Source organism: Leptodactylus fuscus, chromosome 11, assembly GCF_031893055.1.
Source record: "Leptodactylus fuscus isolate aLepFus1 chromosome 11, aLepFus1.hap2, whole genome shotgun sequence".
Taxonomy (NCBI): Eukaryota; Metazoa; Chordata; class Amphibia; order Anura; family Leptodactylidae; genus Leptodactylus; species Leptodactylus fuscus.
Genome location: NC_134275.1, coordinates 35,354,319 through 35,380,373, shown reverse-complemented (window position 1 = coordinate 35,380,373; position 26,055 = coordinate 35,354,319). Strand labels below are relative to the sequence as shown.

Sequence of the window (26,055 nt, the reverse complement as noted above, 5' to 3'; positions counted from 1 at the left end):
TTCTGTCATCACTAGCTGTAGTTTCACATAAGATTACTTTTTGGCCATTACATAGCACTGGGGGGGAGTACTTATAGTATAGGTTATTCAACAAAACTATATGTTCCACCTCCATATTACAGGGTATTAACAATTCTAGACCCAAAATAAAAACTGGAGATGGGAATATATATACAGTATGTGTGTGTAATTTCTCAGTTGTGTGGAGTCTGCAGATCTTGGTGTACAGTGCCCTTTCTGCCCACATGGGGGCCTAGCAGAGCTGTCAATAGATTGCTGCACTCTCAGTCCTCCGTAAATATTAGTTAGGATCACCTATGTATTTAGGATCATGGTTACAAAACTATGACTACCGTTCACCTGGCTACCATTGAATTGCGACGACATAATGTTCATGACCGAATTATCTGTTTCTGGTCACATTATAGGATCTTGTCGTACCACGTCCTATAGACCCAGCTAATTCTCTGTCCTCCCACCAGTTAAACACCCCTTTTTATTTTTAGTAATTTTTTTTTTAATTCTTGGAGGCAATGCATCGAAACTGTGAGACTTCTAACTTGCAACATAAAGTAGTGACTACAGGGGCAGGGATTTTCTAGGATTTTAGCCTGCCTCTCCTAATATGAAGTGGCTGATAATAGAGAACAATAGTGTAGTAAAGGCATCTACAATACAAAAATTATCCATAAATATAAGACTTTGATTTTCCCTTTTATGTCCCAAAATGATGTGAATATAGGGGCTGGTGGGTCAGTGCCTTAAGAAGGGCAACTCTAGCAAAACTCTTAGGCTACCCTTAATTTCACATCTGTACTAGGGGGTCTGTTGTAGACGTTGTCGTATTGTCTGCACCTGAAAATCAGTGGAGGAAAAAGTCGTACCTGAAGGACACACGACAGTCAGAGGGGTCTGTGGTACTCTGTGCACTTATTTTTAACAATATCCATCTCAGACTACAGGCCTGCCAGCTCTGTTCTGTGGCTGCTGCCACCAATGGTCGCTCTGCAGACACAGTGGAGACCTCCCTAAAAACTGGAGAACCTCTTTAAAAATTTCCATCCACCCTAAAGTATAATTCTGGATGTGCCTCTGATGAAATATCCCTTTAAATATGTGACATCCAGTGCCCTTATATATTCACGTCTACTTGCCAGAAGTATGCAAATGGCGTAACTTTTACAAACACATGATAAATTCATTTATTAGCCGACCTGATATGTAGACTTGGCCTATCTCCTCTAAGATAGCCACAATCAGTGCCATATTTCCTAAGAAAAGATCTAGGTATGTAAATAGTGAGTGCACTGGGCAGAGTGCAAGGGATGGTCCATCTATGTCTTTCACAGCGCACTTCTAGCTGGCTGCCAATGGTGCTGACCCCATAGAGGACTCTCATTGGGTTGCAGATGCTTGGATGCAGACACATCTCTCCCTCCCCTTTTTGTATCCCACTTCTTCCATGAACTTCCCAAAATAGAAACCACGTGAGGTCTGCTCAGAGCTCTCTGACAGTGCAGTGCAAGAGCAGAAGGAAGGGATTTACTCTGAATGGATTCAACAGAAGAGATTGAAGAAGGAGGGGAAAATCCAGAGTAAGGAGCTGGAGGAGGCGTGGAGGACAACAAGGAACCCTAAGCCTGGAGAGAGAGGGACTGGCTTTGACAAGGCTTCGGAGAGGCATAGCATCATGTGAAGAAGGAGTAGGTGCAAGGCAAGAAGAGGGAGGGCAAGACGAGAGAGGAGGGTTGAAGGGAGGAACTACCCAGGGCTTTTAAGCCTCAGGGCTTCAGGAACGTAGGATTCAGAAATCCCTGTAGCACATCGGCGACGTACATCGGCGGACTGAATTACACTGCAGTTGTGGCCGACTTGTGGGGGGCTTGGGTTTGTCACTAATCCCCCCCGAATTTCCTCCTTCTTTGACATCCAACGCTGTAACCCATGAGATTCTTCCGGCTTACCTTTAAGTGCTTTGTGGACGGTTTCTGACTTTTCCCCCTTCCCCCTATCCCATTCTTTTCTCTCATTTTAGGGATTTTTTTCCAGCTAAAATTTCAATTGCCAAATCAATTGATTAATTTCAATTTTTAATTTTCTTGTACTGTACTGTAATTATTTTTTTTTTTTTCCTTTTATAGTTTTATTTATTTCTAAGGGGGTTTGTTAGGTCCACAAGCAGGTGGTAGGGAAGAGACGTGAGGATCAAAGAACTGGTTGGGTACGTTGGTCCTATCAGGAGAGTTTTAGCCTGAAGGATGGAAAAGAGGAGATTGTCCTTGGACAACGGCAGCTACAAAGTCAATTTGGAGGAGAAAAATGGACAACTCATACCAAGCAGCAATGGACATACCGACTTGTGTCATAATGGATCCATCAAAGGGGGCATCATCTTCCCCCCAAAGTCTAAGGATGCCATTCCTGAGAGGGACACTTGGACTAGACAGATGGATTTCATAATGTCTTGTGTGGGATTTGCTGTTGGACTCGGAAATGTGTGGAGATTCCCCTACCTGTGCTACAAGAATGGAGGAGGTGGGTGTGTAGTCATGTTTCTTGAGTAGACTAGACCCTTTCTGTCCTTTGTTCCATATTTACTTAGCTAGGCTGCCTGGATCTTACCAAAGTTGTCAGTCTGTATATGCTATGTCTTCCCTAAGTCAACAATTCGGTAACTAGGCTGTCCCATACTGTACCCATACCTCCGTACCATCTTCCACCACTAGTTTGTCCTATCATCTTTACCTCTGCTCCCATCTCTTCCTTCTGTGTTCTTGTAATATTAGATTGACCTGACCATAAGTTCAGTCTATTCATAGACAACCATCCTGGCCCAGGGCACGGTCTTACTGCACATGATTTCTGATGGAGCAGGTGCACAGACTGAATTTACAATTAATAGGACCACCAATGGTCAAGGACAAGTGAAATCTCGGCAAAGCCAGAGATTTCACTATGTCATAGGTTCGATGTGTGGTTGAAGATATTTGGCCGTTCCTTGGCAGTGCTTCTATTAAGTGCAGCATTGTGCATGGTCATAGTCCTGGGGGTACATTATTTGAGGAAGGATGTGCATGGCTTAGGGAGAAGAACTTCACTGTAGACCTAGTTTTGGAAATACTGTCATGTGGACTTTTCTGTAGACAGATGGATAGACTTTTCTCCAGATAGACAGACTTTTCTGCAGATTAATGCAAACAATAGACAATCTCCATTATTAAAATGTACATAATGTAGTATCTCTAATGCAGGAGGCTAATGAAAAATGTATACTTCAGGTTACCTCTTGCCCTCTACTCTGTCCTTCCTTAAAAGGGGAGGTCTGACCACTATAAAAAGCAGAGTGAGGTGGGTGTGCACATGGTTCTGTCTCACAGCTCTGGTAACTATGGGGTTAACACACGCGCACACCAGACAGAGCAGTGGTATTCGGTTTCTTGGATTCTGCTTCTTGCTCCTGAAATTCCCAACTTTGTGTTATATCCCCATGTCCGGTAGTATCCATATCAGCCCAGTAGCTGGACCCAGTAGGACTTGCAGAACAATGTCATCACTGCCAGTTTTTTCCCCCTGTTCCCCCCCCCCCCCAAGCTAGAGCTAGTGACATCACTGTCCTTGGTGTGATGTCACTTAAAGAGGTATTCCCATTTATCCACAGTCCAGCCATATATGCTGTAAAGGTATTGAATCCCACCTATGGTGTTCTCGCCCATAGGGATGCCCGCTGACTAATTCCAAGCAGCCGATTTTCCCATTGAGCCTAAAGTCTATGGAAGTCACAGAAAGAGCTGAATATTTATAGTGTGACTATTATCCACCAAAGACGGCGCCAACTTTGTCCTTGTGGTGTTCGTAGAATTGGTGTTGTGAGTCACTGCCTATCACGGGACTACTGTCCTGTATTATAATCATGATGGAAAAGTAGTCCCATGGTTCGGCAATGACTCACAGGAACATAAATAAGATACTGTAAATCCGGGTACAGTCTGGAAAGTGTGGCCAGTATATGGACTGTATTTTCCAGACCATGGCTACCCTTATGAGATTAGATAGACACGACTCCTTAATTCTAAAAACAATGTCTTCGTGTCTATAGGTCGTCTGTAGTATTGCACCTCATCCCTATTCACTTTAATAAAGCTGAACTGCAATTCCAGACACAACCCATAGACAAATGTGGCGCTGTTTCTAGAAGAAAGAAGTTCTGTCTTGCTTATCCCTGTGTTAGCAGCAGAGATGCATATATCCTCAGATAGTTACACGCATAGAAGAGCTGAGTTAATGATGAAGAACCATAGTGAATGTGTAACCAATAATGAATACCATGTAATGTAACTCGCTGACTTGGTAGATAACATTCTCAGGCCAAGACCTGACCCAAGCACTGCCGTTATGAGCTGCTTTACAACGCATACATTTACAGGGGACAAAAGGGACATCTGCTTCCCACAGCTGCTCCTACAAAGACCTGACCAGGGATAGCAAGGCACTTTATAGCAAGCATTACATTATGCATAGGACATTTGCATATGGTGTGCCCAACTAAGGCTCTGTTCACATGTAGTTGTTTTTGGTTCCATCAGACATACAGGTTGTGAGTGTTTCCATACTTATGTTTCTGATGGAAGGCCATTAAATATGGCAATGTTCGCCATGGGATCTCCTATACAAAGTATACAATGTGAGATATATACAGTGTGTGTGTGTGTGTGTGTGTGTGTGTATGTATATGTATATATATATATATATATATATATATATATATATATATATATATATATGTGTGTGTGTTTTAACTGGGTAGGTATATAAAACTAAGGTTTGTATTGTAGAGTAAAAAGTGTGTAAGGTTAAGTTCAGCAGGTGCATCGGGAGTATCTTAGTGCATATGCTGATAGATAGATAGATAGATAGATAGATAGATAGATAGATAGATATAGATAGTCCATAGCAGCACCAGGGTAATGGTGGGTGCTCAGCCCACATAAAGATGACCACCTCTTATAACCATGACCACCCAGTCTATACTTCTAGTCCTTATTCTCAGCAGCCTTGCCCTACCACCCCCCCCTATTGTCAGGGGTACGTGCTATCTATATGTCCCCCTAGCTCCACTCGCCATAGGAGGCACACCACTACTTATCTCAGTGCTTGCTAGCCATGACTATTGCCATGGAATCCCACATAGAATCCATGAAGCTATTGTAGATATTCACGTATGCTGTATGGTAATGATTAACCAGCTAGGTCTTACAACTTGGCCAGAACTCCAGATAAGAAGTGACGGGTCCAAGACCTGACTCTCCCCTAGTGACGATTGTGAGAAATTCAGAGGAACTGATAGGATTGAGTGAGAACAAATATCATATAAATCTAGATTAACGAAGGCTCTGAATGCCACATCGGCCTCTCTAAGTATAAACGGCTGACATGGCGCAATAGCCTGCCATCAAATCTGGACATCTTAGTGGAAGAGTTTACAAGCTACGTTGCTGTGCAAATGTTTTAGGCAGGCGTGGAGGAAAAAAATGCTGCAAAGTAGGAATTCGTTCAGGAATAGAAAGGTTAATAGTTTATTTTGTCAAGTAACAAAATGAAAAAAGTCTAAACCCAATCAATATTTGGCTTGACCTTTGCCCTTTGCCTTCCATTATGTCTTCCTGCTACACTTGCAGCCGGTTTTTGAAGGAACTCGGCACCTTGGACAACTAAGCACAGATCTTGCTCCAATCCTTCTGTTTCTTCATGTAATCCCAGACAGACTGGATGATGGTAGATCAGGGCTATAACTGTGGGGGCCATATCATCACTTCCAGGACTCCTCCTGCAAAGGGGAAAGGTCACACCAAATAATGATGGGATTTACATTTCACCTAAAACTGATGCACAGCAATGTGTAAGGCTGCAGCTCAACTTGTTCACCTTGAAAGTACTTGGAGCACCTATACCAAGGCAAATGAGCCCCAACAATGGGGATCCTGGAGCAGCACTTCCATTTTATTTCCGTATTCACTTACGTATATGCCGGCAGATCCCACAGGAGAACTTGTATATAGGAACTGAACTCATGAGATGACTCCCGCAGATGGGTCACCTCTGACCTATCCCTCAGAATATTCCTTCTATCTCTAAGGTCCTGTGGAAACATCTTACAGCTGCCGAGTATCCAACATTCCCAGTATTCCCAGTAGGATGAGGCTCCTTTCATGTTTTCCACCACTGGTAAAGACACCGAACATCATATGGTTAATCTATATGTCATTTGTCACTTAAGTAATGGGATCACTCCATTGGCCTGGCTATTGGGGGTGCAGAGCTAGCACTGGTATGTCAGGGGGCCCTATGACCTTTCTGGCACATTACTAGTTGTTGGTCTCATGTATATGCACCGTTTGTATTGACTTTGTGTGATCATCCATTTTATGGCATTGTTTGGCATTTTTAGTGCTTCATAGTAAACTTTATGATCCTCTGGCAAGTTGTCCTTGAAGACATTGTGTGTGAATGGATGTAAGCGTGCCCCTGTAGAGTACAATGTTCCTCAATGACATTTTGTGTCAGCCATGACTTTGTCATTGGGAATGAAAAGAATTTGTTGAGTCACTGCTCAATGCTCCTGAGCCCCAATTCAAAACAGGGCCCCAAATATGTATCTCATGGTATTTATAGTGTCGGTCTCCTCATATGGGGACGGAAGGCCATATGTGTTACCCCTTAAGTTCTAGGTTGTAAGTGCGAAAACAACCACAGCATGGGACGGATATACCATTTATATATACTCTTCAGACCCCAAAGTATAATAGTTGGAGGCCCTGAGGAGATGTAAAAAAATAAATAAATTCGCACTCCCCCCCCCCCCCCCAACTCTTTTGGGCCTCCTCCTGGTGCACGGCAATCTCTCCTTAGATGTCTCCTTAGTCTCCGGCGTGCTTATGTGACTGCTGTGACCCAATCACAGGACTCATCATTGACCTTGGGTGCATGATGTCTGAAAACAGCCCAGAGTATAATAATTTACTGCAATTCATATCACAATGGCCATTTTAGTTCATCTGACTCCCCAATTGCTCGGTTTCATTAAACACTGAACAATTTGGGACATTCCGGTCGAAATGGCTCATGCCGATGTTGGCCCATAACAGACACCCTACCAACTCCATAGTCAATGGAGTCAATTGAGACCTGCTGACAAAACAGTGCAGATGTGAAAGTGCTCTTACCTTAGTTTTTCTCTAGCTGGGAGGAAGCTTTCATCAGCAGAAACGTTCCCCTCAGTTCTCTCCTCTCTGTCAGTCTCCAGCTAGATTTTCTTCCACCTGATTTCTACTGATAGTGAACACTCTGATCAAAACTAGAAATTCAGTTTAAGCTCAAGTATTGGTCACTACCACCCTCATAGCTACCATAATACCAGGCTCCCCACTTTTGTAGATGTGTGGCTTGAGCCTCTCTCTGTGACTTACATGCCTGTAGATTCCTTGAAACCAATATATCATCGGGAATCCAGGCCTAGGCTCTACTTCTGTCTGTTTCTCGTCTTGTTTAGGTATTCCGCCTCCATTTAGTGCTCTTTTTCATCCATATTTCTATCAGGTTTATCCAACAACCAGGCCACCTCCATGTGTTTCTGCATTACTTAAGAGTGTTTATATATCCCTTAAACCTTCTATATTACATGTCCTTGTGAAAATGAACAGTGATAACATCTGGTTGGTTTGCCTGTTATTACATGGCTATAAACCCTATACCTTCTGCTATTAAACCAGCCATATAAATCTTTTCAGTGCCAGGGCTCCATTCTCTAGATGGCTTATTGACATTTCTAGACTCCTTTCAATTTGTGGCCCATCTGCTCCATTGATCTGACCATGGAGTAACGGTCCCTGCGTGTGACACTTAACATAAGTGTATATAAGACCAGATGCCACAGTTTTGGTAGGAGTAGTCTGAGGCTGCACTGGCCTCTCACATCAATGACAAAGTTGTCAGAGGGTGCAATCAGTAGCACTTGAAAATAGACTATATTACCCTTCAAATTTTAATGACTTCTGGTGGACCAATATTGTGTTAGAACCTGGGACCACCAAAGAATCCTCTGGTACTGTATTTGGCCAGTCTGCCACTCTTCAGGAACACATTGGGGAGGAAATATCCATTAAGACATCAAGGTTAAAAATTCATGTATGCTTAACTTTGGGAATAATATCTAGTATAGCCACAGGTACCAATTTTATGCCTGGCTGCTCCCTCAATACAGTGGATGGGTAACCTCATGGTTACTCTTCCATGTGGTCACACTCTAAATATTGCACTCTGACCTTCTACAGCCACATGTCCTCACTGCTGACTCCATCGTCATCTTATCCTGACGTCCTAATCCCCTGAATCCTCTTATAAATCATACGGTCTCCAGGGCAGACTGGATATAATCGCAAATTAATATGCCTTCCTGCCCATGGCTATGAATAACACCAGTATTAAGTATTACTAAGTCTCCTGGCTGATAAAACCAAGTGACAACAGATTTATTAGAGGGAAAAATCTACAGAGCTTAGTGTTTATCATGAGGACACTGGAAACGTTGGTGGATTTCATACCTTGGATTATGTCACTTAAGTTACCGGAGAATATTGCTTGTACCCTTCATGATGTACATAGAAGAGTGGGGTCCTCATAGCACATGGGGACCCCATCATGGTGCTTAATTTCTGTATTGTGAGACTCAGTTCAGTAATAAATGGGATGGGACCAACCAGGACTCCATATTGGCAACATGGTCTACGGGATGCACCTCCTTGACATTGTGTGTGTGTCCTAGTGATGTATATCAACCTGAATCGTAGCATGATCAAATATTCTTTATCTCTTTCCAGGTGTCTTTCTCATTCCTTATGTCCTGATCGCTATCTTTGGTGGAATTCCAATTTTCTTCCTGGAAATCGCCTTGGGACAGTTTATGAAAGCTGGAAGTATTGCTGTGTGGAACATAGCTCCTCTTTTCCAAGGTTAGTTCATCATCTCAAAATTTCTGTCTATGACCATGTTAGACCGCAGATTCTTAGAGGACTGTCTCAGGGGACATGGCCTTAGTTTCCATATCAGCTAGTCATAACTCCGATTTGACCAGTTGGACTTTTTCTTAGAAACATTGGGTCATTCATAGAAAACTAATTCAGTTGAGTCTAAAAGAAGACTAAGGGTCCTAGTGGAGGCCCATTTCAACATAGGAAGAACATCCAAATTCCCTTAGTTGTCTTAAAACCAATGGTCTTAGTCTAATCATAGAGCCACTCAAGGCTTCAAATCAATTCATGGTCCTGAGTAGGGAAGAATTTACCAACAGTGTAAGTAGAAATTTGTTTCGTAAGAGTTGATACCAATTTTTAGGGTCTACAAAATGTTTTCACATGAACTCTTCAAATCTACCAGTATAAACCCTGGAAACCCAACCAGATATTGCCCACAGGAAGGTTATAATGAGTGATAAGAAATTGTGTAGGGTTCTACTCTCTACACATCCTACAAACATAAGGATGGTGGAAAGGAGATGGGGTCAAATACAAGTTCTCCTCTCCCAGGACGTTGGGTATATGGTGGTGTTGACCAGTCCCAGAGTGGGGTCCTGTTTTATAAGCCAGTTCTTACTTTTTTGAGCATCGCTCTTTTCTCCACCATGAGCATTCCTTTCAGACATGTTTCCTATGCCTACAAATTTTCAATCCCACTACTTTATTGCACTGTATAAGGTGTCCTGTGATCCTTAACTAATGTATGTGAACTCTGGAAAGCATTTCCAACTCAAGCAGGAATTGTGTTTCCACCTCTTGTCAGACAAGGTTGTTCTGTACTAGCCTCCGGCGCTCTGCCGCTAATTGAATACAAGTAATGACTTTTTCTTATTACCTCTACTATATCCATAACCTGAGCAGTGTGACGATGGTGAGGCACTCATCATGTGTCAGACCCGTGACCTGCACATACTGTATGATTAAAACGTTCATGAGAGTTCAACAGGTAGGTGTATGGGCGTCTTATTGTATGACTAGAACTTTCATGAGAGTCCTTCAACAGCTCTATTGAAGGTACATGGGCACCTGCAGGATAACCATGAGCCAGGATCAATCTAACAAATTTGCTAATGCATGTACATTATACTTCTGCTGTTGGATGGTCCTGACGTCCAATCACAAGTCCTCATAACCTCCTTAGAAGCCACCATAGTTCACCTTCAGTTAGGAAGTCCAATGGAGTGTTTTTTGCTTCTACATTATATTATATAAAACGTCTGTGTTTTTACTTCAAAGCAGAATCTCCTCCATGAAATATAGAAAGGAACGTGACTATAATTAGTCCAGCGCTGATGAGCAGATTGTGGCCTCGCTGGTGCTGCAGAGATCAGCAGAAGGCTTGGCCAATGTTCCTGAACTCATTTTATAGAGTCTAAAGCAAATTCAGTGAAAAATTGCAATGTTTTTGCATAATTTATGGTAGTTGGTTGTGCTTGCTAACCACTGACTTTAGGCACACACTCTGTTAAAGGTATGTAGGAAAAGATGATGATGATCATCATCATCATCATCATCCATCATATCTGGATACAGAGGGTTATGTTTTATTGTCTATCCGGTACAAAAATTTTCTGAAGGGACCTGTCCAAGGTAAAACATACATAGGTTATTGCCCTTCCATTTTATAGAAGAGGGAAAACTGATACCTCCATAATACTGTCACACTGTACATAATCAGATACTACCTTACAGTGTCCACATAAGAGCACGCAAATGGTAAAACCAGCCAGTGTATAACTAGATAATACTACCATACCATGTATACATAATACTACCCAAGTAGTAGAACCACACTGTGCCTAAATGAATAATACCACTATTATATACATAATACAACAATAGTTTCCACATACTATCAAATTAGTAGCGACAATATCTACATAATGCTACCCAAATAGTATAACCCGCTGGGTCTCAATAAATTATACTAATTTACAGTATCCACATACTACCAAAATTGTAAATCCAAACAATATCTAAATAAATAAACCATACTACATGGACTACATAATTCTACCAGAATAAAATCTCACTGTGTGTAAATAAAACTGCCATACAGTTTATACATAATACCCAAATACCGTGTCCACATACTATCCATTTAGCAGTACCACATAGCGTCTTAATAAATAATAGTACTAAATACACTGCCATACAGTGTCAATATAACAGTGCCAAGTACTTTCCAAATAATACAAAGTTACAGTTCAAAATTATACCTTTAACACCACATATTTTGTGCACAACAGATAGGATTTTGTGTAAGGAATAGCCCATACATTTTAGGGTAGTGAATATGCTATATTCTGCTAACTGATCGGTTCTTAAAAAGTGGCACTAAAGGTTAAAGGTCTGCAATAATGTATATGAAATGAAGCTGGATTCAAATCTGATTTCCGGATTGTCTTATAATCCGCCTTAAATCACCTATTAGAACCTCTTAATCTGTCATACTTTAGTTGGCGATCAGAGATCTGTATGATTGACAAATCTCATTGTGCTTGTCAAAGACAGCTCTGTGTCATGGGTCATAGGTGTGCCCTATGACCTTTTATTTGAAAGTTCAATCCAGTATTAGGTTATGGGGGTTGTCTATCTCTGAACGTGTCTCTTCTATTATTCAAGATCATTGCTGGTTAACAGTGAACATTGGGAAACATTTATAAAGAACTGCAGGTTTCATAACCCCAGGGTTGAAGTAGGGAGCAAAAAGGCGCGCGCCCTCTACTAGACTGTGTGTCTGGAGGGAACATGTATGTTAGCACAGGTGGCTTCAGACCCCAAGGCTCAAGTGTGACTGTGTACCTTTTAGCTACCCCCTGCTTTAAGGAAAGTTCTTGAGCTGCCATTTTGATACTGAGATATATTTAGTCACATCTAGACACCGATGCATTATTTATCTTGGGTCCACCATGTCTTGCTCCATCTCTTAATACTAGGCAAAACTCATCATGAGATTCTTAGTAAATATTTCTGATGTTACCGTATTTTTCGGACTATAAGATGCACTTTTTTTCCCCAAAATTTGGGGGGAAAAGAAGGGTGCGTCTTATAGTCCGAATGTGGCGCCTGGCATCCGCTGTAATAGAGAGGCGGAAGCCGGCAAGTGATAGACGCCAGCACAGGTGCCGGGGCCTGCGACATCGCTGCGCTCCTCTGCCCTGCATGAAGCCGGCAGCGGCGATGCTATTCCGCTCCTCCGTCCCCCGCCGCTGGCTTCATTCAGGGCAGAGGAGCGTAGCGATGTCTCAGGCCCCGGCACCTGTGCCAGCGTCTATCCCTCGCCGGCATCCGCCTCTCTAGTACAGCGGATGCCGGGTCAGTATCGGTGGTCCCTTCTCCCCCGGGGCCGGTCCCCACCGGCCCCATACCTGTGAAGTTGCAGGCCGGCTCCTGCGCGGCGATATCGCAGGAGCCGACCTGTTCTGGTGACAGCAGGGAGCCTAATGAAGGCTCCCAGGCCTGTCACTGCTATATTAGTATTGCGGCTGGGTCTATGACCAGCCGTAATACTAATATACAGAATGTCCCATAGACGGCAATACAGTTGTATTGCCGTCTATGGGACTTGCAATCAAGTGACCGCAGGTTCAAGCCCCCCCGGGGGGGGGGGGAATAAAATAGTAAAATAAAATAAAAAAAAAAAAAGCTTTAAAAATTATATAATAAAAATATGAAATAAATAAAAGTTCTAAATCACCTCCTGTCCCTAGAATATATATATAAAAGTAGAAAATCATATGTCATAAACCACTGGGTTTTTTTTTTCAATACAAGGTGATCTAAGAAATAGATATTCCCCAAAATGGTATAACTAAAAAGTACTTCTGGTCCCGCAAAAAAAAAAACACTCTCTGTGTCCCCGTACAGCTGCAGGGTCACCTGTCAATGTGGCCTTGCAGCTGTTGCAAAACTACAACTCCCATATATTAAATATTTTACCAGTTTTTGCTTCAAAATTTTTTTTTCCCTATTTTCCTCCTCTAAAACCTAGGTGCGTCTTATAGTCTGAAAAATACGGTATATAATTCTACTCCATGGTGACCTCATTCAAGTCTACCCTTCCAATGACTTGGTCCATATGTTAATGTTAGTCAAAACCTACCTGGAGGTTCTTGGTAAATATTGTGATCAATCTATGGTAACCAGATTCATGTGGTTTCCTACTCAGCCAGGATCATGTATGGACCATGACTTGTTTTGAAGACCAGTTTTAGATTTACATCTTACCTTTGTATCTTTCTTCTCTCCAGGAATTGGCTTTGCATCTGTGGTGATAGTCTTCTTCTGCAACACGTATTACATCATGATCTTAACGTGGGGGGTTTACTATCTGGTAAAGTCCTTTACTTCAGTGTTGCCTTGGTCACATTGTAACAACACATGGAACACCCCGGACTGTGTGGAGATCTTCAGACAAGAAGACTGTATCAATGGTACTGCCAACTCAACATACGGGAATGTGACCTGTGATGAGTTATCGGACAGGGTATCTCCAATTACTGAATTTTGGGAGTAAGTGACCTTTTTATTATATTATTATGAATCACTTAACATCATTTGGACTTTGTGACATAACTCTGAACACTCTACAAAGGGTTGAAAAGTCATAGGTAATACAGAACTGTGATGCCTAATGTAAGGCCTGAAGGGGTGAAACATGACTAAGAAACTTAAAGAACATCAAGGACAGAAGTCATGCATCTCCTTCTCAGATCTTGTTCTAGACATCTAGTGGTCTTTTTTGATTATTTTAAAGGCTATTTTTTTAGGGATGGAAGGGCTGTTTCCCAAATACAGTTTACCATCTAAGGCAATATCTAGAAGCCTTCTAGTAAATAAGGTCTCCCCTATTCTCATCTGGTCTGATCTTTTATGAGTTCTTCATACACTCTTATGGAACTGGATTTTGGAAACAGATTTTAGCTTTTAACTAGATATACATAAAAATATGTAAGTGCACCCTTACTCCATTAAGGATTATTTTGTTGATTGTCCACTTTTGGACAACCACCTACTATTTGAGGTCATTGTAGTGTATTTTATCTCTCACTTGGATATGGGACTATTAAAGTCAAGTGGTTGTCCAAAGGTGGACCACCATGAAGTGGGAACATCTGGTCTAATATTGACAGATAAAGTTATGTGAACCCTCCATGGTGTAATGTGATCATGCCAATGGCCAAGCACAATCCACCCTGCAAGTGTTACTTAACTCCTCTGCTGCAAGGTTGGTCTTGAACAGCCTAGCAGCAAAGAGGTTAATATGCGAGTATACTAGTGATTTGCAGGAGAAGGGGAAAGTGTGGGGGCACAGTAGGAGGAGATTGCAGCATGAACTGGCATATACGACCATACAGATTGTGTATATGAATCTTATATTTACATGTAGGGAATAGATTACCTGTTGAGAATTAAAAATGTAGTCATGGTAGAAAAAAGTAGAGTAGCATGAAGAGAGTGCTGTGGGTTTTGTTTTTTTGCCTCTCTAGACAACCATAACTCTTTTATGACTATGGATATAGCCATCAGCTCCCAAGGTCAGGCCTGGGCAACTCATGGTCTTCCAGTTGTCACGATGCTACCTGTACCAGCATGCTTTGCTAGCCAGAAAAAAGCCTCTTGTGTTTTGATGTTTCAATATAATCTGCTAGACAACTCAATGAGGTCATTTCAACTTGCAGTAATAAAGATAAAACCTATACAAGTAGGTGTGTAACTATAGGGAGTGGAGATGGGGTAGACTCGCCTGAGTCCAAAGGCCCCTCTGCCACAACAAACTTAACAAGTATATGACACATGGTAGGCAGGATGCCCTGTTACAGATTCTGTATTTGAACCCAAGAACCTCAGGTTACACCTGCTCATATTTTTGACACCATATTAAGATATCCTCAACTAGTTATTCTTCAATCTTTTTGATATCCTGTTTTGGTGACTGTAGGTCTTAGATCATCTCCATACTTGTGGGGCTCTGTTGTCCCCATGGATTTGGCTTGATTCATGCGTAACTGTTCTGGGCCATGGGCCAATGTGCTAGAAGTTTATTGAGGTTATTGTAGTAGTAATAGTTAGTTTCTTCATTAGTAAGATCTTATTGACTTGAAGAGGTTTGATGGTTCCTTAATGACATTTTGGTATCAATTTTTGAAGGTCTTCTGATCTCCACCAGTGACTGTATATACAGTCTTCCTGTAGACCAAAGACTGAGACGCCCTTTGTACTCTATAGAAAGCTAAGATAAGTAACATATCTCCATCTTGGCTCTTCTGTAGACCTGAAACCTCACGGAGATGACTTCAGGACAAATTGACTAAATAAAACCTATAAATATCAGCTGACTCCACTCCAGGGTGGCCTTCATTCTATCTAGAGCTCTTTGTATGCCCAGAGAACCTTATAATAATGTCAGTCAGAAGATTGGGTATTGGTATGAAGTTCTTCACAGGTCTTACCTAAATGTAGCAGTGATTATATGCTTTCTTTCGCTTCCTCCTCAGAAGACAGACCACTGGTTCATGGACTAACACAAATATAGAATCTCCTATTCATAGAGCTATATTTTGTATTACTTTGATGGGCCTTGTTGAGAGGACTAGGTACTGCCAATGCCCAGAGTCCTCATGAATAAGGTTGGATGTGTGACTAGGCCCAGATAATACTGCTTAGTGTGATATATAAAGATCTTGTGGCTCCTTTTTGGCTTGATATCACTTTACGCAAATGCTTTAAGTTCATGTAAGGTCTTCAGTGTTGGTTCCAAACCCAAGAGCTAGATCAACAGAAGTCGTGTTGTGGCAAAGCAAGGAATACTCCGAGCTGGCAGGGCATGCTTGTACTGGTAGTACCTGAGCTGCTGGAAAACCTCCACTTTCTTAATCCTGATGTAGGGCTTTTTAATGTCCTTATGCCCGGGTTATTATTGTGTGTCAATGTCACATGTTATATTTTTTTTAAAATTTTTGTATTGTTACTCATTTGGGTACTTCGTCAGTATAATTGTAGTTTCCCAATGTCATGCAGTACTTCACTTCCTGTACTTTTGTACGTTTTCTTGCTATGATGTTTTCTTGCAGTGCTGCGAGCGAGTGGTGATAGGGGAAGTGTGCCCATGCACTGCGCCCCAGCAAACCCAGGACAGGAGCGGATCAAATGGCCTCTCGCTGGCAGCTGCAGGGTGGGATGGTCTTGTTAGCATGATTCTGAAACATGTGAGCTTGAAAACAGCCTATCCCATTTTTGATTATTATTTAATTACTCTGTGTACCTTCCCCCCTTTTCTTGACATGCGGTTTCTTGGTGATGTTCTATGGCAATCTTCTCATACCTCCTAGATACTACATATAGTATGTGATATAGCCAAAACGTCAGCCTCAAACCACTTACCATGTACTAACACCATTTAATATCCTACTATAGTCCTTGTGGCATAGAGACATATATTGCATCAAATATTTTTGAAATTTTTGTTTATAAAAAAACCCACTCCAAACTAATAGATTTGGGTATAAAAAGATACCAACTATCATTCCCGCCTCTATATATGAGAATTTCCGAGTAAATTACACAAAAATAGAGATAATGAACATAAAAATTTACTGAAAATTACACAATCAATAAAATAGGTAATAAAAAGATTAATAGAGTTTTTGACATCCACACAAATTTTAAGAGTTAAAAAAAAGCTTTGGCTATTCGAGAGGAAAAATGGAGCCGTTGCCTGCAGGGACCAATCAGATTGCTGCTTTTACTTTCCTAAAGGCCGTTGAAAAATAAGAGCTAGAAGTTGATTGGTTACTATTGGCAGTGTATTTGCTTTTCACTTATGGCTCTTGTCCCAAAAAAATCCCTATACATTAACTTTCGAGACACTTGTATTAAAGGGGAATACTACTAGGGTTATAGGAGTTAAACAGTATTAGAAAAAAGAACAAAACTTTCTTTTTTCAAAAACAGTGCCACTCTTGCCCGTAGACTGTGTCTGGTATTGCAACACAGCCATATTTAGCACAATGGGAAAGAAATGCAATACCAAGCACAAACCATGGAGGAGAATGGCGCGATTTCTAGAAAATGGCTGCCCCATTTTATATTCCCAAACTACTTCTTTAGTTGCTGTCACATCTAAATGTAGGTTTTGACTTTATTGGCAAGTATTGCAGGAGATGCCATCATCAAGATAAATGGTGCTTACATAACATATCACCTAGGTAGACAATGTCTTGGACCGTAAAAATCTGGTCATCTGACCATTCATCACATGAACTAATCCGATGGCTACAGCTCTGCACAATGGGCCCAAGACAGGTTGGCACTTACTGTTATTTACAGATCTTTACACCAATTTCTGAATTGGAAACCATGCCACCTGTATCTGTAGGCTGTATCTAGTATTACAACTCAGCCCCATTTAATTGAATAAGACTGAGCTGCAATACCAGGCACAGCCATTTGTCAAGAGTGGCACTGGAAAATTGGTATACATAACAAAGCATGACAGATATATTTAGTTACAGGTTCACTGACACGCTATGCAGTGGTAAACTGCTTCTTATTTTGCTGCACACCATATAACACATTTTATTGAGCAGAAAATAGAAATTTATAGGACACTTAAAGGAAAAGTGCAGACAATGACCTTCAATAATGACGCGTGAGAAAGTGACACCATATGGGTGGGTAGGCCACGTGTACTTTATAAAAGAGTCTGAACCCTCTATACAGCACCATAGTCACTCCAGCGGTGCTTTGCACTTCCAGGTAAAAGTCTGTTGAAATCAATGGCGGCTTACCTGAACACAAAGGAGTGTGATCCCTTTGGTTCTTGAAATCACTAATGACCCAAGATCGGAGATGCTATAACACAGGGGTAGGGAACCTTCGGCTCTCCATCTGCTGTGAAACTACAACTCCCAGCATGCTCCATTCACTTCCATGGGAGTTCCCAGAACAGCAGAGCCAGTATGCATGCTGGGAGTTGTAGTTTTGCAACAGCTGGAGAGCCGTACGTTCCCTACCCCTGCTATAACCCAAATCGGATTTCTCTTTTAAGGGGAGTCTGTCACCAGATCCCAACATATCAACCCAGCCCCATAGATAGGATAGGGTCACTCAAATCAAATGGTATTTTCGTCTTGTGAATCGCAGACTCTATTGCTGAGAGATCAGTTTTTTGTCAATTGGCAAATGAGCTCTTAGGCGTAACAAGGATGTTGCCATTGCTCTGAAGAGGCAGTGACATTGCCCATGTTGGTTGGTTGCCCATTGTTTGATTCAAGTGAGCCTAACTTATCTCATATACTGGGTTCTCGTGACAGGCTCCCTTTAGATCAGGCCACTAGGGTACTTGCCCCAAGTCTCTCACCCAAATATCCCATGAGTCTGGAAAGGTAGTCATGACACAACCCTACTTCAGGTCCAGAACAGGACATCCCTCATTTTACATATCAAATTTACCCAATGTAGTTACCCTTAAAATGCCCACCAGGCCCAGTAATACTAGCCTTACTGTTTCCACCTCTTTCCTGTCTGTCCTGTCTCCTTCCTTTCCACCTTACACATCACCAGGAGTCCATTAAGGACTAACATACAGATGTGTAGCTACTGCCTCCTATCTTAGAACCACAGATGCTTATTGCGATCATTCTTCCAGGAACAAAGTGCTGAGACTGTCCAGTGGTCTGGATGATATGGGCTCTATAAACTGGGAGCTGCTGCTATGTCTGCTCGCCTGCTGGTTGCTCGTCTACTTCTGTGTCTGGAAGGGAGTGAAGTCTACTGGAAAGGTAAGGGTTATAGAGGTGCCTGACCCCTATACTGCAACATGGCGCTCCTGATCCCAGATTTGTAGTAAACAATCAGAACTCAGATTTCTGGTACCACAAGATGAGTTCTGATTGATTTCTTCAAAACCCAATGTCCCAATGATACCAATGATCTGTCAGAACACGGAAGAGGAAGTGTTGTCGTGAGGAAAACCAACATTCTTATATTTTTAACACCCATCAACATCCAATATGGCTACCATTAAAAGAAACCTCTTTCCTACATTACTGAGCAGAATATTTGATGAACAAACTCTATAAGACTTACCAGCTGACAACCCTACAGTGGCAGACATATTAGTTGTCCTTCAACACAGGACAGTTGATGTGGCTATTTTTACAGGTGGGACTAAAATAATGAAAGAACTATTGTAAACACTCGACCAAACAAGAATTATAGTGACCCACCATACAGCTTCCACTGGGCTCTTGGAGAGCAGGGGCCAAACCCTGTTGAATTCCCTTTGCTGCTGAGGACCTGAGCTGGACTGTCCTCTCTCGAAGACCTGCATTGTTAGCAAGCAAGAGGGTGGGCATTGCCGGCCAGGGTTCAGTGGCAAAATGTGGTACCTTGACTTTTGCTGCAGCGCCCTCTGTCTGAAAAAGATAATCTATTAAGTAACAGGGGAAGACTTGTACTATGTTCACATCTGAATAGGAGTCTGTTTGGTGCAGAGACTGTCTGAAATCACAGATGAAAAAGTAGAATTTTTTTGGAGTCTGTGTGTAATGTTAAGTTATGGAATAACTTACAGCTTTAGTGAGCAGTTATTTGCTCCCTTCAGGGGGACTGACCTCGTCCCTCTGATGCACACAGTGTTTCATGTCACACAATACAAGCTACTAGAGCCTTGGTTTGATTATAAACCTGTATTGAGAGTGTTCATACAGAAAACACTGTGCATCAGAGCAGCAGAGAGGAGGTCAGCGCTCCAGAGGGGAGCACCTAACTTCACAATAAAGTTGTGTTTTTTGTTTTTTACTGAAGTTTCTTTTAGTTGTGATTTTTGTAGCAGATCTGCTTTTATAAGCACTAAATATTAGTAGAAATTAGTTATCAATGTGCCCATGCCCAGTTATGTGCCAAAGCCCAGTTTCTATCTGCCAATAAGATTATACCATAATGCATCGGAGTAGCCTTTAGAATGGTACATTCTGTTAGCTGCAATTATTCTCAGTCTGTAACTTTCCATATGTCACAGACAAGCAGTGGTGGGCGACTCGGGCAGACTGCATGGATAAGCCTGAACAAGACAGTGATTGAGGCAAGGCATTGGGCAGAGACAAGTCTGTGTATATGATGCCGCTCACTGGCTGGCTAAAGATAGAAAAAAACACAAAAAATTCCAGTCTCTTCACTGGGGCCTTATTGCCTGTCACCAAGTGTGCACACAAACCACATACAGCTCTGATTTACGCACATTTCTTGCACTGTGTGCGCTATTTTAGTCTTGTTTAGTACAGGAGAACGTTCATGTGCTGTATTGAATAGCAAGTTTACAACAGGGTGTATTGCAGGCATTGCGGTTCATCTTTCAGTCAATACTGTTGGCACTGTACCACGCTGCCTGTTGCTAATGCCAGGCTGTTCACACAAACATATACTGTGCCAAGCTGAGGAATTAACCCATGATTGATATCAAAAAATTGTACTTACCCCCTCCGATAAAACTGGAGTAAAGCGATAAATCTGCTAAATACAGGACACTGCCACACTCTTGAGGCTTTTTTACTTGGGTGTTGCGTTGTGATTTGCTTACCATAATTGGCTGCATTGTAAGCCCTGGCAGACAGTATGGCAGAGGTCTTTCCAGCATGTCGAGAGTTACCAATGAACCCATTGAAGTCAGTCTGTGAACTGTGCTGTGTAAATAACGATGAATGGAAATTTCCACTCCCTGATTTACAGCGTTCGCCTGCAAAATATTGGAATTACATTTTTTATTATCATCCGTGGTGTGTAAGTGTGAGGAATCGGCTGGACAGATCCCAGTTTTTAATCTTCCATGTATAGCATGGCAGTGCGACTTATTACAACTTTACAATAATAGTGATAAAAATTGCTAATGTTTTCTGTTTGCGTATTGCCATACGGTATAGGGGTGATATAAAATATTTGCACAAGCATTCATTTATAGAGCTTTGATAGCAATGAAAAATCTATAACAAGGGGTTTAAACAAATCCCACCAAGAATTGGCCTTCCCTAGTCAGTTATGGGGTGGTCCCGGGTTGGGACTGACCCAATTGGTCTGTATTTCATTAGGAAGTCTAATTTGGGGACTGTATTGTTATAGCGGGTACGGCCTGGGGTCTCTATTTAGTGGTTCTGGTCTGGCATTGGTATTTCTTTAGTGGGTCTAGTCTGTGGTCTGTATTTATATTGGGGGTCTAGTCTGTGGTCTGTATTTATATTGGGGGTCTACTCTGTGGTCTGTATTTATGTTGGGGGTCCTATTTCCTTAGCGGGTCTAGTCTAAGGTCTGTATTATATAATGGGGCTGTGGTTCTCGCCTGGGGCTTTAGGAGCTATGGTATCTATAAATATTTAGTGGACTTGATTGTATATAGGACATGCCTTCTGTGCCACTTTATACCTTCCTTTTTGTAAATTTTGCTGATTCTCTTTTCAAAAAGTTGGCATCCATATATATATACTGCAGACCGCTATGGATATAAATGATGCTACTTTCTCTTTAAGCCAGTGAAGGAGGTAGTCTGTCATGAATTGCTCAGCAACGGTCAAACAATGAGTAGGAATGAATGAGACTGTAAAGAAGAAGAATGTGCTTGCCCTTGAATTATCATTGTCCGCCTCTACTTACCCAGTCATCCGTCCCTTCTCTCCCGGGGAGACTTTGGTGGTGGCACAGAGCATGTCCTGGGACCAAGTACACACACAGCAGGTGGTGAGAATAGGGATTCCAATATAAGTCTCTAGCTTAATCCCAAGATTTTGCAATTGAGCTATGGAATAGCTAAGTCTGAGTGAGATTTGTGTAGTAGAGAAGCAATGTGTACACAGATCTGTAGTGGAAAATTCCTTCTATCAAGAAAACAGTGCTAAATCTGAGGGCTCTACAATGGCCTCAGATACTGTAAAAGTCACTGCTTTATAACCTATATTAGGACAGGTGAGGTATATTCATAGTAATGTAACATATATAGTACCCAGTTTATACCCACCATCCATGGGCATAGCTATAAGTGGGTACACAATTTGCACACTCTCTCAGTTCTCAGCACCTCTGGCATATAAGAAGACACAAGCACTATAAATGGCACATGGCCAATGGGAGCTGTTACATTACAGTTTGCATTGGGGCCCAAAAACTCCAAGGTACACCAAGTCACCTGGAAAAATTATACTTTATATGATGACCTGTTCTTGGGATAGGACATCAATATTAGACCGGCAACAGTCCAACACCCAGGATCCCCACAGCTAGCGAGCTTTGCATCTATTATACAGGCCATATGATGTCACATTTATTGGTTACATGACCTGCTTGTTGCTCAGTCCCATTTTGATGAATGAGGCTGAACTGCAGTGCCAAGCACAGCCACCTTGGTGTATGGTGCTGTCCTTAGTAAATGGTGAAGGTCCTGGAGCACTTGTCTAAATGGGTGTCGAACCCTCACTAATATGATAGTAATCACTTATCCCAAGAATAAGTCTTCAATATTTTAGTCCCAGTTAACCTTTTAAGGCCCTCCATCCACTAGTTAAAAATTGATAGATCCTAGCATAGAGTGAGCTACAAAAAGGGTCGACTGTTCCGGCAACCATAATAGTCTGGGACCACTGTCCTGCTGTGAACCGCAGTGATCTCTATAGGAAAACCTAGAAGTAAGAGTTTAATTTGCCTGCAGTGCCCCTGCAGGGTAAATAAAACATCACATAGTGCCTTCTGAAATTAATGTACTGTCTGTGTAATGCAAGACAGATCGGGTCCTCCAAAGCAAGAGACACTATTTGTGCCCACACTCTACTCTGAAGTTTCTAAAACAGAAGACAACCCCCCACCTGCATTATCCAAAAATTCTCTAGTATAGCATACAACCATGCTTTTTACCCAAACCGTTTAATAGAGCATCTTATTTTCTTCTTATTGATATTTGTCCAGCAGCCAAGACTAGTCACCCAAAGAATTTTCAGACAATTCATGACATTTAGTTTCTTTGTGTGGTACGTGTCCTGCCTGGAAGCCTTCAACACATTTTTGAGATATGTGGGATCAGCTGAGTGAATGCAGCCTTGGCTATTGACATGGAAAAGTGGGTTTTATGAATGGAAGCCACAAGTGAATGAGGATGACTTATCCTTCACCCTCATCATCCTTTCACAATTACCAAGCGTAGTTCTCAAAGATTCTTTTTGTGACCATGTTGCTCATTCAGTGCTTACAATGACCTGTCGGTAGAACCAGTCATGTGCTTGAGACTCATACACCAACTAAGTAGGTGGGTTGTTTCTCCTACTTACTTAGAGAGATTTACTTCATTATTCAGTAAGGGGGTGGAGCAATGTCAAACTGCAGTTCCTTGGGTCCACCGGATAAAATGTTCCTGAGGGCTCACACTTCAACAATATATACAAAATATACCCTAGTATCCTTCAAATCTGGATGTTTGGACCATAGAGCCCACAAGTGGATCCCCTGGTACTCTGGTGGCCCAGTCCAAAACTGGGGTGGAGAGATGGTGCAAGGATTTTGGAAAGATATGGAGGCATGCACAGCATGTCCTCCTGGGTAACAAAACTAATTAATTATATTGAGCAGCCAGTTTTGATCTTCAATATGGACCCTCTGCTTTCTATGTACACCACTGGCCATAATAAGTAGGAGGAGGGGGGGAATGCAGTGTAGTCAGAGAGGTTCTTCATTGTAACATCACAAGGTGACCACTAGACAAGACAACTGGTTACCATCTCCTCACCATATCCATGTACACTATCAAGCCATGTGTCTTGGAGTGGATTGAGAAGGTATGTGTTCCTATTAGGCCGTAGTCCTCCAGAGCAATGGTTTTATTCACTTTGGCATCCTCCATCTTTTCCAAAGACTTCTAATTACTGCCGGCAGTTACAAGTCACTACAGTCTATATCACATGAGAGATTTTCCAGACTCATTGACACTCAAGCAGTATCGTCTGATGCGAGAGAAGATCCCGTAATGAATTATTCTTCGGCCATTCACTGGTCGTCTCCTACAAGAACATTTCAATTGCTAATGAGTATCAGTTTTCCATTGAGCCCAATTAAATTCTTATAAGCCAAAGTAGTTACAGTACCATCTAAGTGACCTTACGCTCAACCCAACTCACGTTTTCTTCTGAATATTTGTAGCTCCTTGAGCAAGATTCTTTTTCCATACTGTTTACGTAGAGCGGCCATCTTTACAAATTCCACCTCCCTGTGTATTACTGGTGGATTACATTGCTGTCCTCTATGTCATGATGTGTAATTAGAATCTAATTATGGCCCTCGGCCTAGGAGGACTGTCTGATCTGTCAGTGACTCTTGTTATATTTACTCTTCTAATTAGGAGCTATTAATTAATAAACGTTCTAAATCATTAGTGGTAAATTGGCAATTACATTTACATTGATGGACTTGTAGGTTCTGTGTTGTTAAGGCTGCAGAGATCACAGGTCTTCACTTTCTAGTTATTCTATTTAAACTGCTAGATGACCCCTTTAGAAATATTAACCAAGCTGGTTATTGATCCCCACGTTTAGAAGTAACTATTTTGGCTAAATGACCTATACGTCAATACCTAGCTTATGCATCAAATTGCATTACTGTCCAATATGTCACCAGGATTAGTAACGGGCAACAGTCCGTAACTCGGATTCCCATCTTCTGCTGAGTGGCGTTTTATCCCTTGCAGAAGCCGCCTTCCCATGTCATCAGCGGTATTATTTTTCTGTAACCAGTCAGCTGAATGAGATTGACCATCTAATACCTCACCGTGACAGTCTGACCATTTACTGAACAGCCTCCATTCAGCTCCGAGGAGTGACCTTCCCCTGAATGAGACTGCTTTCCCCTGATTCATTGTGACAGAAGATTATCTCTTAATGCCAAGACTGTCTCTCGGCTATGTGGCATGCCTTAAATATTAAACTAACCTGCCTTAAACGCGTTCTTCTTAAATGTTTCCTTCATGAACACGTCCTCCTGAAATGTATCTTCTCTAAACGGGTCCTCCTTAAATCAATCTTATCTAAATGAGTCCTCCTTAAAATGTGCTCCCTTATAACATAATCCATCCAACCTATTTGTGTCTATTATATACACATTCTATACCCTATCTATCTATCTATCTATCTATCTATCTATCTATCTATCTATCTATCTATCCTATACATCTAGAAATAGTTTTATGCTCAGTCTGAATGGACAAGGACCAGTGTGGGTTGTGGGCACTCGGTAAAGGGCAGCAACTGCGTCATGTGATCACTGTCTTGTCCGGAGGAACACTATGGGGAGCGTCTGACTCACAGCCAAGTGCTAAATAACATTGATTTGAGTAAGACAAGGTTGAAAGAGTCTTAAAGGAACAGCCACAACTGGATGGTATACCATAGAATATTATTTAATTATTATTTATTTAGTATTTCTTCTGAAAAGTCTACTTCCATGTACATGTAGTTCTCAAATAATACCATCATATAGGGCACATAGAACACAGCCCAATAAATAACAATCAGAATAATAAACTAGTGGATAAAGCTATATCCGTACAGTTGGTATCAGACGTGAAACTGGGGGTGGAAGTATTAGATGTCCAGGCCTTCAGAAAGAGTGGTGCCCCCTTTAGTAATGACCACTTTGGTAGCCACTCACATGGCCAAATGCTCATTCGGCCTACATCTCACCAGATACCCCCCCCCCCTTCATCTACATGAATATGTGGGAGGGGAGAAAGCCACGGTCAGATTTAGTGGCATCTTACCTCCCTGAGAAGAGTTGGGTATGTTGAAATCTAGTGTACCCAATGTTAATGGAAACCGCAGGAGACCCCATACACAGTAGATGGTCAATTGCTTCTGCCAAAAATGACAGGTTTGGCTGATGTACATCTAATGTGTATGGCCCCCCCATAATGTAGGCCCTGACTGCATCAATATATGCATATGGTCTGCGTAACTGACTC

The 26,055-nt window shown here is 41.8% G+C and overlaps 1 protein-coding gene across 1 annotated transcript in view; it reads left to right on the top strand.

Annotated features, from left to right (window-relative positions):
• The first annotated feature begins 1,492 nt into the window (after positions 1–1,492).
• The window catches only part of SLC6A8 (solute carrier family 6 member 8), a 40,267-nt gene continuing 15,704 nt past the window's right edge, over positions 1,493–26,055 (top strand). The window contains exons 1-4 of the mRNA XM_075260046.1: positions 1,493–2,535; positions 8,874–9,005; positions 13,322–13,583; positions 18,721–18,853. Coding sequence (XP_075116147.1) covers positions 2,259–2,535; positions 8,874–9,005; positions 13,322–13,583; positions 18,721–18,853 — 804 coding nt within the window. The 5' untranslated portion in view covers positions 1,493–2,258. The remainder of the gene's footprint in view (positions 2,536–8,873; positions 9,006–13,321; positions 13,584–18,720; positions 18,854–26,055) is intronic.